The sequence below is a fragment of the Salmo trutta genome, unplaced genomic scaffold, assembly GCF_901001165.1.
Source record: "Salmo trutta unplaced genomic scaffold, fSalTru1.1, whole genome shotgun sequence".
Taxonomy (NCBI): Eukaryota; Metazoa; Chordata; class Actinopteri; order Salmoniformes; family Salmonidae; genus Salmo; species Salmo trutta.
Genome location: NW_021823073.1, coordinates 74,202 through 86,118, shown reverse-complemented (window position 1 = coordinate 86,118; position 11,917 = coordinate 74,202). Strand labels below are relative to the sequence as shown.

At 45.4% G+C, this 11,917-nt stretch overlaps 1 protein-coding gene across 1 annotated transcript; it reads left to right on the top strand.

The window, feature by feature from the left end:
* Window positions 1–74: 74 nt before the first annotated feature.
* On the top strand, window positions 75–9,076 carry LOC115188749 (kelch-like protein 23). Its single transcript, XM_029747562.1, has 5 exons — window positions 75–589; window positions 4,158–4,364; window positions 4,542–5,283; window positions 5,488–5,640; window positions 8,719–9,076. The coding sequence occupies exons 1-5, from the start codon at window positions 200–202 to the stop codon at window positions 9,027–9,029; spliced, it is 1,803 nt and encodes a 600-aa protein (XP_029603422.1). The 5' UTR covers window positions 75–199; the 3' UTR covers window positions 9,030–9,076.
* The last annotated feature ends 2,841 nt before the right edge of the window (window positions 9,077–11,917 follow it).

The following is an 11,917-nucleotide window of genomic DNA, read 5'->3' as shown; positions in this document are numbered from 1 at the left end:
GTTCATTATGCAATGTTTATGTTTTAGCAATAAACCCAAGTTGATTCTATCAAGCTTCATTCATTGAAATGTCATGTTGAAACTAATTCCCATTGCGGTTTCCATTCTACAGACCATAGCCTGTCTTAACGTCAGTATAACCAGATGTGTAAAGGGACAGGGAAGTCCAACGTCATATGTCCTGTATTACTAATGTATAATGCATGGATGGGCCAAGTCAATGCCATACATTTTTAAAGGGTACATTAAGATATTTCATGTCTCGTGTTTCAGGAACACAATGTCATCTAAGGGACAGGAGACGCCGGAGTCCTTCTACACCTATGATTTCTGTGACCTAACCCATCCCACGGAGGTTCTAGAAGCCCTCAGAGAATACTACACAGAAGGCTTGTTCACTGACATAGCTCTACAGTGCTCTACAGGGGAGGTCTTCCACTGCCATAAAGTGGCTCTATGCTCCCGTAGTTCCTACTTCAGAGCCATGTTCACAGCAGATATGAGAGAGAGGTCCCACAGTGTCATCAGACTACCTGGGGTAGATGTGGAGGTGCTGACGACTCTGGTGGACTATGTATACACCTCCAAGGTAGGCTACACCTCTGAGACCATTTATGAGTGACTGTGTCCATTATATGAATGTAGTAGTCTAATATTAAAACATTTAATGTATTTTTTAAATTTTCTATTTAACCTTTATTTAGCTAGGCAAGTCAGTTAAGAACAAATTCTTATTTATAATGACGGCCTACCAAAAGGCAAAATCGTCTATGATTGCTTATGGTGTCTCAAAACTCATTTAGTTATCTTCAGTGTTGTTTTTACTTTGTATCATGTTTTATAGCATGTTTTGTAGCATGCTTTAATATTCAGATGTTCACATATAACTTCTTACTGCAGTGGGCTAAATCAGGGGCATACAGAGTGTTTCTTGGTAGTCTTAAACAAATCTACTTTGTAACAAAAGTATCCACCTCACACACATGGTTATGGGTTTAACATAAGAAGACACCTGTATCATGTCAGATATAGAGTTGAAATGTATTACATTTTGATTTTGCATCCCAATATTATACTTTATATACATTACAGAAGACTGAAATTTAACAAAACTGTTTGACATAGAAACACGAGATTTTCATCTGTTAAAAAAAAGGAATAATCTTTATCAATGATGAAATGATGAAACATATGAATAACATTCCACCCACGAGGCCAAAGAGGACACGTTTGGTCATTGACTGCAGCAAAGGGCTACATAATACCCTAGATGATCAAAAGTATGTGGACACCCGCTCGTCCAACATCTCATTCCTAAATCATGGGCATTAATATGGAGTTGGTCCCCCCTTTGCATTAGTGAGGTTGGGCACGGATGTTGGGCGGTTAGGCCCGGTTTGCAGTCGGCGTTCCAATTCATCCCAAAGGTGTTCGATGGGGTTGAGGTCAGGGCTCTGTGCAGGCCAGTCAAGTTTTTCCACATTTACCTCGACAAACCATTTCTGTATGGACCTTGCTTTGTGCCCATGGACCTTGCTTTGTGCCCATTTTGGGCATTGTCATAATGAAACAGAAAAGGGCCTTCCCCAAAACTGTTGCCAAAAAACTTGGTAGCACATAATCATCTAGAATGTCATTGTATGCTGTAGCGTTAAGATTTCCCGTCACTGGAACTAAGGTGCCTAGCCCGAACCATGAAAAACAGCCCCAGACCATTATTCCTGCTCCACCAAACAGCTGGCACTGTGCATTGGGGCAGTTGGCGTTCTCTTGGCATCCGCCGAACCCAGATTCGTCCATTGGACTGCCAGGTGGTGAAGTGTGATTCATCACTCCAGAAAACGTGTTTCCAATGATCCAGAGTCCAATGGTGGCGAGCTTTACGCCACTCCAGCCGACGCTTGGCATTGCGCATGGGGATCTTAGGCTTGTGTACGGCTGCTCGACCATGGAAACCCATTTCATGAAGCTCCTGACGAACAGTTCTTGTGCTGACGTTGCTTTCAGAGGCAGTTTCAGAGGCAGAGTGTTGCAACCGAGGACAGACGATCTTTACGATGTTCAGGACTCGCCGGTCCCATTCTGTGAGCTTGTATGGCCTACCACTTCCCGGCTGAGCCGTTGTTGCTCCTAGACGTTTACACTTCACAATAACAGCACTTACAGTTGACCGGGGAAGAAATTTGACAAACTGACTTGTTGGAAAGGTGGCATCCTATGACGGTGCCATGTTGAAAGTCACTGAGCGCTTCAGTAAGGCCATTCTACTGCCAATGATTGTCTATGGAGATTGCATGGCGGTGTGCTCGATTTTCTACACCCGTCAGCAACGGTTGTGGCTGAAATAGCCGAATCCACTAATTTGAAGGGGTGTCCACATACTTTCTATGTACAGTTGAAGTCAGAAATTTACATACACCTTAGCCAAATACATTTAAACTCAGTTGTTCACAATTCCTTACATTTAATCCTTGTAAAAATGCCCTGTCTTAGGTCAGTTAGGATCACCACTTTCTTTTAAGAATGTGAAATGTCAGAATAATAGTAGAGAGAATGATTTATTTCAGCTTTTATTTCTTTCATCACATTCCCAGTGGGTCAGAAGTTTACATACACTCAGTTAGTATTTGGTAGCATTGCCTTTAAATTGTTTAACTTGGGTCAAACGTTTCGGGTAGCCTTCCACAAACTTCCCACAATAAGTTGGGTGAATTTTGGCCCATTCCTCCTGACAGAGCTGGTGCAACTGAGTCAGGTTTGTAGGCCTCCTTGCTTGCACACACTTTTTCAGTTCTGCCCACAAATTTTCTATAGAATTGAGGTCAGGGCTTTGTGATGGCCACCCAATACCTTGACTTTGTTGTCCTTAAGCCATTTTGCCACAATTTTGGAAGTATGCTTTGTGTCATTGTCCATTTGGAAGACCCATTTGCGACCAAACTTTAACTTCCTGACTGAGGTCTTGAGATGTTGCTTCAATATATTCACATAATTTTCCTCCCTCATGATGCCATCTATTTTGTGAAGTGCACCAGTCCCACCTGCAGCAAAGCACCCCCACAACATGATGCTGCCACCCCCGTGATTCATGGTTGGGATGGTGTTCTTCGGCTTGCAAGCTTCCCCCTTTTTCCTCCAAACATAACGAAGGTCATTATGGCCAAACAGTTCTATTTTTGTTTGATCAGACCAGAGGACATTTCTCCAAAAAGTACGATCTTTGTCCCCATGTGCAGTTAGTAGTCTGGCTTTTTTTATGGAGGTTTTGGAGCAGTGGCTTCTTCCTTGCTGAGCAGCTTTTCAGGTTGTCGATATAGGACTCGTTTTACTGTAGATATAGATACTTTTGCACCTGTTTCCCTCAGCATCTTCACAAGGTCCTTTGCTGTTGTTCTGGGATTGATTTGCACTTTTCGCACCAAAGTGCGTTCATCTAGGAGACAGAACGCGTCTCCTTCCTGAGCAGTATGACGGCTGTGTGGTCCCATGGTGTTTATACTTGCATACTATTGTTTGTACAGATGAACGTGGTACCTTCAGGCGTTTGGAAATTGCTCCCAAAGATGAACCAGACATGTGGAGGTCTCCAATGTTTTTCTGAGGTCTTGGCTGATTTCTTTTGATTTTCCCATGATGTCAAGCAATGAGGCACTGAGTTTGAAGGTAGGCCTTGAAATACATCCACAGGTACAACTCCAATTGACTCAAATTATGTCAATTAGCCTATCAGAAGCTTCTAAAGCCATGCCATAATTTTATGCCATTTTCCAAGCTGTTCAAAGGCACAGTCAACATAGTGTTTGTACACTTCTGACCCACTGGAATTGTGATACAGTGAATTATAAGTGAAAAAGTCTGTTTGTAAACAATTGTTGGAAAATGACTTGTGTCATGCACAAAGTAGATGTCGTAACCGACTTGCCAAAACTATAGTTTGTTAACAAGAAATTTGTGGAGTGGTTGAAAAACGAGTTTTAACGACTCCTACCTCAGTGTATGTAAACTTCTGACTTCAACTGTATAGTGTATGTTATTTCCTGTGTCCCAAATGGCAACCAATTCCCATACAGTGCAATATGGGCCCTACTGGCGCTGGTCAAATGTAGTGCAGAATAGGGTGCTTTTTGGGACGCAACTCTAAACTCTCTCCCTCCCAGGTCTCCATTACCCAGTGGAATGTAGAGTCTCTGCTGGAGGCTGCAGACCTGCTGCAGTTCGGAGCCGTGAAAACGGCCTGTGAGAACTTCCTGATTCGTTTCCTCGACGTCGACAACTGTCTGGGCATGCTCAGTTTCGCCCAGCTCCATGTGTGTCTGTCCCTGGAGAAGGAGGCACGCAGGGTGCTGCTCTGCCGCTTCCACGAGGTATAGGTTCAGGTTCAGGTTTTGGATTATTCCTACATCGTGGTACATATACAGAAACACACAACAAATATGATGTAATTCAATATATATATAAAAACTCAGCAGATATGTATTCTACTAAATCAATAGATGGGTTTATTAAATGTCTTTAGTGATTTGAGAGTGTCGTTTTCTCAGGTTGTGAGAGAGGAGGAGTTCCAAGAGCTGGGGGTGGAGAAGGTGAGGAGCCTCCTGCAGGAGGAGAACCTGGCGGAGGTGTTGAAAGAGGCGGTGCTGGTGGAGGGGGTGGTGAGGTGGCTGGCCCACGATACTCTTGCCCGCAGGGGACACTTCCAGGAGCTTCTTCACTCCGCCCACTTAGACCTGAAGGAAGAGTACCTCAGGACTGCCTTGGAGCTTCATAGAGAGTGTCTGGAGACTGCCGCTGAAGACATCCACTCTCTATTTGTCCAAGCTCTGAAAACTGCTTTTAATATCAGTAAAAGCCCTTCGGGACACTGCAAAAGGAGCAGGAGACTGACCTCCAGGATGTTTGTGATAGGAGGGTACCACTGGCACCCTCTGTCTGAGGTCCAGACCTGGGACCCGGTCACGGACCAGTGGCAGCAGGGGGAGGATATGCCAGACCACACCAGGGAGAGTTATGGAGTTACCCTCCTGGGCTCCAACATCTACATTAGCGGCGGCTACAGGACAGACACTACAGAGGCTCTAGATACAGTGTGGGTTTACAGCAGTGATACTGATAAGTGGACACAGGGGCAGCCCATGCTGACAGCGAGGTACTACCACTGTTCTGTGGCTCTGCATGGGTGTGTCTACGTCATAGGAGGGTACAGAGGAGGGGCGCCCATGGGGGAAACGGAATTCTATGACCCCCTGAATAGGAAGTGGATTCCCGTAGTTAATATGGTACAAGGTAGGTTGGTCTATGAAGGTTTGGAATAGGACACAGTTGTGTAACTTGACAGATTATTTTTTGTTGTAAGTTTTGTCATATAGTAAATGTATTTGTTTCATGGGAGTTTCATGGTAGTTTTAAGGTTGGAAGCCTTTTAGTGACAATTCCTTCCTTCCTTCCTTCCTTCCTTCCTTCCTTCCTTCCTTCCTTCTCTTGTCACAGGTGTGGGGAACGCTACGGCCTGTGTTCTGAGAGACACAATATATGTGGCAGGCGGTCACTATGGTTACAAGGGAAGCTGCACCTATGATAAGATTCAGACCTACAGGGCAGACGTCAATGAATGGAGCATAACAACGACCTGTCCTCATCCAGGTACCACAACACACCTCAGTTATATCAGCCCTGGTTCTATAGAGCTACAGAGAGATACACTCTGTTATATCAGCCCTGGTTCTATAGAGCTACAGAGAGATCAACTCTGTTATATCAGCCCTGGTTCTATAGAGCTACAGAGAGATAAACTCTGTTATATCAGCCCTGGTTCTATAGAGCTACAGAGAGATCAACTCTGTTATATCAGCCCTGGTTCTATAGAGCTACAGAGAGATCAACTCTGTTATATCAGCCCTGGTTCTATAGAGCTACAGAGAGATCAACTCTGTTATATCAGCCCTGGTTCTATAGAGCTACAGAGAGATACACTCTGTTATATCAGCCCTGGTTCTATAGAGCTACAGAGAGATACACTCTGTTATATCAGCCCTGGTTCTATAGAGCTACAGAGAGATCAACTCTGTTATATCAGCCCTGGTTCTATAGAGCTACAGAGAGATACACTCTGTTATATCAGCCCTGGTTCTATAGAGCTACAGAGAGATACACTCTGTTATATCAGCCCTGGTTCTATAGAGCTACAGAGAGATCAACTCTGTTATATCAGCCCTGGTTCTATAGAGCTACAGAGAGATCAACTCTGTTATATCAGCCCTGGTTCTATAGAGCTACAAAGAGATAAACTCTGTTATATCAGCCCTGGTTCTATAGAGCTACAGAGAGATCAACTCTGTTATATCAGCCCTGGTTCTATAGAGCTACAGAGAGATCAACTCTGTTATATCAGCCCTGGTTCTATAGAGCTACAGAGAGATAAACTCTGTTATATCAGCCCTGGTTCTATAGAGCTACAGAGAGATAAACTCTGTTATATCAGCCCTGGTTCTATAGAGCTACAGAGAGATCAACTCTGTTATATCAGCCCTGGTTCTATAGAGCTACAGAGAGATCAACTCTGTTATATCAGCCCTGGTTCTATAGAGCTACAGAGAGATCAACTCTGTTATATCAGCCCTGGTTCTATAGAGCTACAGAGAGATCAACTCTGTTATATCAGCCCTGGTTCTATAGAGCTACAGAGAGATACACTCTGTTATATCAGCCCTGGTTCTATAGAGCTACAGAGAGATACACTCTGTTATATCAGCCCTGGTTCTATAGAGCTACAGAGAGATCAACTCTGTTATATCAGCCCTGGTTCTATAGAGCTACAGAGAGATACACTCTGTTATCTGCCCTGGTTCTATAGAGCTACAGAGAGATCAACTCTGTTATATCAGCCCTGGTTCTATAGAGCTACAGAGAGATCAACTCTGTTATATCAGCCCTGGTTCTATAGAGCTACAGAGAGATAAACTCTGTTATATCAGCCCTGGTTCTATAGAGCTACAGTGAGATACACTCTGTTATATCAGCCCTGGTTCTATAGAGCTACAGAGAGATCAACTCTGTTATATCAGCCCTGGTTCTATAGAGCTACAGAGAGATAAACTCTGTTATATCAGCCCTGGTTCTATAGAGCTACAGAGAGATAAACTCTGTTATATCAGCCCTGGTTCTATAGAGCTACAGAGAGATCAACTCTGTTATATCAGCCCTGGTTCTATAGAGCTACAGAGAGATAAACTCTGTTATATCAGCCCTGGTTCTATAGAGCTACAGAGAGATAAACTCTGTTATATCAGCCCTGGTTCTATAGAGCTACAGAGAGATCAACTCTGTTATATCAGCCCTGGTTCTATAGAGCTACAGAGAGATAAACTCTGTTATATCAGCCCTGGTTCTATAGAGCTACAGAGAGATCAACTCTGTTATATCAGCCCTGGTTCTATAGAGCTACAGAGAGATCAACTCTGTTATATCAGCCCTGGTTCTATAGAGCTACAGAGAGATAAACTCTGTTATATCAGCCCTGGTTCTATAGAGCTACAGAGAGATAAACTCTGTTATATCAGCCCTGGTTCTATAGAGCTACAGAGAGATACACTCTGTTATATCAGCTCTGGTTCTATAGAGCTACAGGGAGATACACTCTGTTATATCAGCCCTGGTTCTATAGAGCTACAGAGAGATACACTCTGTTATATCAGCCCTGGTTCTATAGAGCTACAGAGAGATACACTCTGTTATATCAGCCCTGGTTCTATAGAGCTACAGAGAGAAAAACTCTGTTATATCAGCCCTGGTTCTATAGAGCTACAGAGAGATAAACTCTGTTATATCAGCCCTGGTTCTATAGAGCTACAGAGAGATAAACTCTGTTATATCAGCCCTGGTTCTATAGAGCTACAGAGAGATCAACTCTGTTATATCAGCCCTGGTTCTATAGAGCTACAGAGAGATAAACTCTGTTATATCAGCCCTGGTTCTATAGAGCTACAGAGAGATCAACTCTGTTATATCAGCCCTGGTTCTATAGAGCTACAGAGAGATCAACTCTGTTATATCAGCCCTGGTTCTATAGAGCTACAGAGAGATAAACTCTGTTATATCAGCCCTGGTTCTATAGAGCTACAGAGAGATAAACTCTGTTATATCAGCCCTGGTTCTATAGAGCTACAGAGAGATAAACTCTGTTATATCAGCCCTGGTTCTATAGAGCTACAGAGAGATACACTCTGTTATATCAGCTCTGGTTCTATAGAGCTACAGGGAGATACACTCTGTTATATCAGCCCTGGTTCTATAGAGCTACAGAGAGATACACTCTGTTATATCAGCCCTGGTTCTATAGAGCTACAGAGAGATACACTCTGTTATATCAGCCCTGGTTCTATAGAGCTACAGAGAGAAAATGGGACAGTGCATTAAAATCCAAAGGTTCTGGTGCGGCTCAACCACATGAGGAGCTCTGTTAATAACTAACTTACCCCAGGCTTGAAGGAATTATGAAAAACAAATAGTTATGTTGTAGTGCAGCATTCAAACTAGACAAAAATATGAATGCAGAGAAGTCTACTCTCTTGAAGCAAAAGTGAAATCATAGGATGCAAACACCATGTAAAGTGATGCACATAAGTAGTAGTCATCCTTCCTGTATTTGAGCAAAGATCATTTATTTGACCTCTGTGCATCAGAACAAAATCCATGAAAGAATCTGTCTTGACCGTCCCTTAGAGTACGGCCTGTGCCTGGTGTCACTGCCCCCCAAGCTGTACCTGGTGGGTGGTCAGACCACCATCACAGACTGTTACGAACCGGACAGAGATGAGTGGAGCCAGCTGGCCAGGACCAAGGAGAGGAGGATGGAGTGTGGCGCCGTGGCCATGAACGGGTCCCTGTACGTCACCGGGGGCTACTCCTACTCCAAGGGTACCTACCTGCAGAGTGTGGAGAGGTACGACCCCGAACAGGACACCTGGGAGATCGTGGGGAATTTACCTGGAGCGGCACGGTCACATGGATGTGTCTGTGTTTACGGTGTTTAGAGAGAGAGAGAGAGAGAGAGAGAGAGAGAGAGAGAGAGAGAGAGAGAGAGAGAGAGAGAGAGAGAGAGAGAGAGAGAGAGAGAGAGAGAGAGAGACGGAGAGAGAGAGAGAGAGAGAGAGAGAGAGAGAGAGAGAGAGAGAGAGAGAGAGAGACTGGGTGCGTTCCAGGTTGTCAGTAATGCAGTTGTGGATGTGTGTGTGTGTGTGTGTGTGTGTGTGTGTGTGTGTGTGTGTGTGTGTGTGTGTGTGTGTGTGTTTATAGTGTTTAGAGGCAGAGTGGGGGGTCTTTATTGCTGTTGTACTGCACATCTCAGAAAATAGTTTTCGTAAACTATATATTGTATTACTGTTGTTTAACACTTAACCAGGCGTTGTGAGATCCTGTGACTGCCTTTGAGACAACCTGGAACGTGTCCTTTGTTACGGCTCCATTCAGAGGACTTTTTCAGACAACTGATGGCATCTGATCTACCTCATCCTGTTATCCTGCTATAGACACGGGAATATTTATTGTGTCCGATGAAGAGATTTTTGTGCGTGGAATGTTCCCCTATGCTGGAAGTGGGGGCCTGAGTGAAAAGGTTTAGGAACCCCTGAATTAGATAAGTAACGGTGTTGTTTACAATGATTTGTTTGTTTTATACATTGTATTGTAAAACTTCAGATTGTGACGTAACCATTTTGAATGGCAGCAGCTGACACACATTGCAAAGCACCACTAGGGGATTTATACTAAAAGATTTCTTAATATTTATTTACTTTATTTGAACAGGAAAAAAGAGGAGTTGATACCATACAAATGAATGTACAACTTTGCATAGTTTTCTTTCTTTTAAATATAATTTTAAAAGAATCACCGGCAGTAGCCTTTCCTGCAGGAAAACGACCAAATCGACCTCTAGTGGCCTCATGGGTGGAATGTTATTAAGGTTTTTCATAATTGTATAATTAATAAACCTTTTTGTGGGGTGGGAGGTGCAGAAAATCAGTTTTTCTATGTCAAACGACTTTGTTATATTTCAGTCTTCTGTGATGTATATAAATTATAATATTGGGATGAAACCTCAAAATGTAATACATTTCAACTCTATATCTGACATGGTACAGGTGTCTTCTTATGTTAAGCCCATAACCATGTGTGTACTTTTGAAGAACAGAAACTCAACTACATTGAGAAGAACAACATAGGCAGGTCAAGAAACACTCTGTGGAAGGTAAAAGGTTAAAACAAATTTGGAAAAGATAATTAAATTGAATGAGTCATCATTTCCATAGTGTCTGTAAAGTAATTGCTGTTCACACCAACTCCACTGGGTAAAAACTGGTTGAATCAACGTTGTTGCCATGTCATTTCCACAACAAAAATGGAATGTGATGACGTTGAATCAACGTGAAAAACTGGATTTGCAAAAAGTCATCAATGTAAGGGAATTTTGTCTTTTGTTCACCCAAGTTTTAACCTAAATCCGATGACAGGGTGACATTTTTTGTTGAATTCACGTTGAAATCACGTTAGTTGACAACTCAACCAAATGTAAATCAAAACTAGACGTTGAACTGGTGTCTGTGCCCAGTGGGACATTTGTGGTTCTGGTGAGTTCCGACAGAGTAGACCATTACATCCTGACTATACAGGAGAAACGTGTGAAAATACCTCTCATAGTCCCAGTGAGCGTTCCCAGCTGTCCCCCAGTACCACCTCCCAGTGAGCGCTCCCAGCTGTCCCCCAGTACCACCTCCTAGTGAGCGCTCCCAGCTGTCCCCCAGTACCACCTCCCAGTGAGCGCTCCCAGCTGTCCCCCAGTACCACCTCCCAGTGAGCGCTCCCAGCTGTCCCCCAGTACCACCTCCTAGTGAGCGCTCCCAGCTGTCCCCCAGTACCACCTCCTAGTGAGCGCTCCCAGCTGTCCCCCAGTACCACCTCCCAGTGAGCGCTCCCAGCTGTCCCCCAGTACCACCTCCCAGTGAGCGCTCCCAGCTGTCCCCAGTACCACCTCCCAGTGAGCGCTCCCAGCTGTCCCCCAGTACCACCTCCTAGTGAGCGCTCCCAGCTGTCCCCCAGTACCACCTCCTAGTGAGTGCTCCCAGCTGTCCCCCAGTACCACCTCCCAGTGAGCGCTCCCAGCTGTCCCCCAGTACCACCTCTTAGTGAGCGCTCCCAGCTGTCCCCCAGTACCACCTCCTAGTGAGCGCTCCCAGCTGTCCCCCAGTACCACCTCCTAGTGAGCGCTCCCAGCTGTCCCCCAGTACCACCTCCCAGTGAGCGCTCCCAGCTGTCCCCCAGTACCACCTCCCAGTGAGCGCTCCCAGCTGTCCCCCAGTACCACCTCCCAGTGAGCGCTCCCAGCTGTCCCCCAGTACCACCTCCCAGTGAGCGCTCCCAGCTGTCCGCCAGTACCACCTCCCAGTGAGCGCTCCCAGCTGTCCCCCAGTACCACCTCCCAGTGAGCGCTCCCAGCTGTCCCCCAGTACCACCTCCCAGTGAGCGCTCCCAGCTGTCCCCCAGTACCACCTCCCAGTGAGCGCTCCCAGCTGTCCCCCAGTACCACCTCCTAGTGAGCGCTCCCAGCTGTCTGCCAGTACCACCTCCCAGTGAGCGCTCCCAGCTGTCTGCCAGTACCACCTCCTAGTGAGCGCTCCCAGCTGTCCCCCAGTACCACCTCCCAGCGAGCGCTCCCAGCTGTCCCCCAGTACCACCTCCTAGTGAGCGCTCCCAGCTGTCCCCCAGTACCACCTCCTAGTGAGCGCTCCCAGCTGTCTGCCAGTACCACCTCCCAGTGAGCGCTCCCAGCTGTTTGCCAGTACCACCTCCCAGTGAGCGCTCCCAGCTGTCCCCCAGTACCACCTCCCAGTGAGCGCTCCCAGCTGTCTGCCAGTACCACCTCCCA

What these genes read in the sequence shown, in the direction of transcription:
- LOC115188749 (XM_029747562.1), top strand. Translation starts at nt 200, where the DNA reads ATGCATGGATGGGCCAAGTCAATGCCATACATTTTTAAAGGGTACATT. An exon ending in TGCTCTGCCGCTTCCACGAG is followed by an intron (nt 4,365 to 4,541) that starts GTATAGGTTCAG and finishes TCGTTTTCTCAG; the next exon opens with GTTGTGAGAGAGGAGGAGTT. An exon ending in CGTAGTTAATATGGTACAAG is followed by an intron (nt 5,284 to 5,487) that starts GTAGGTTGGTCT and finishes CTCTTGTCACAG; the next exon opens with GTGTGGGGAACGCTACGGCC.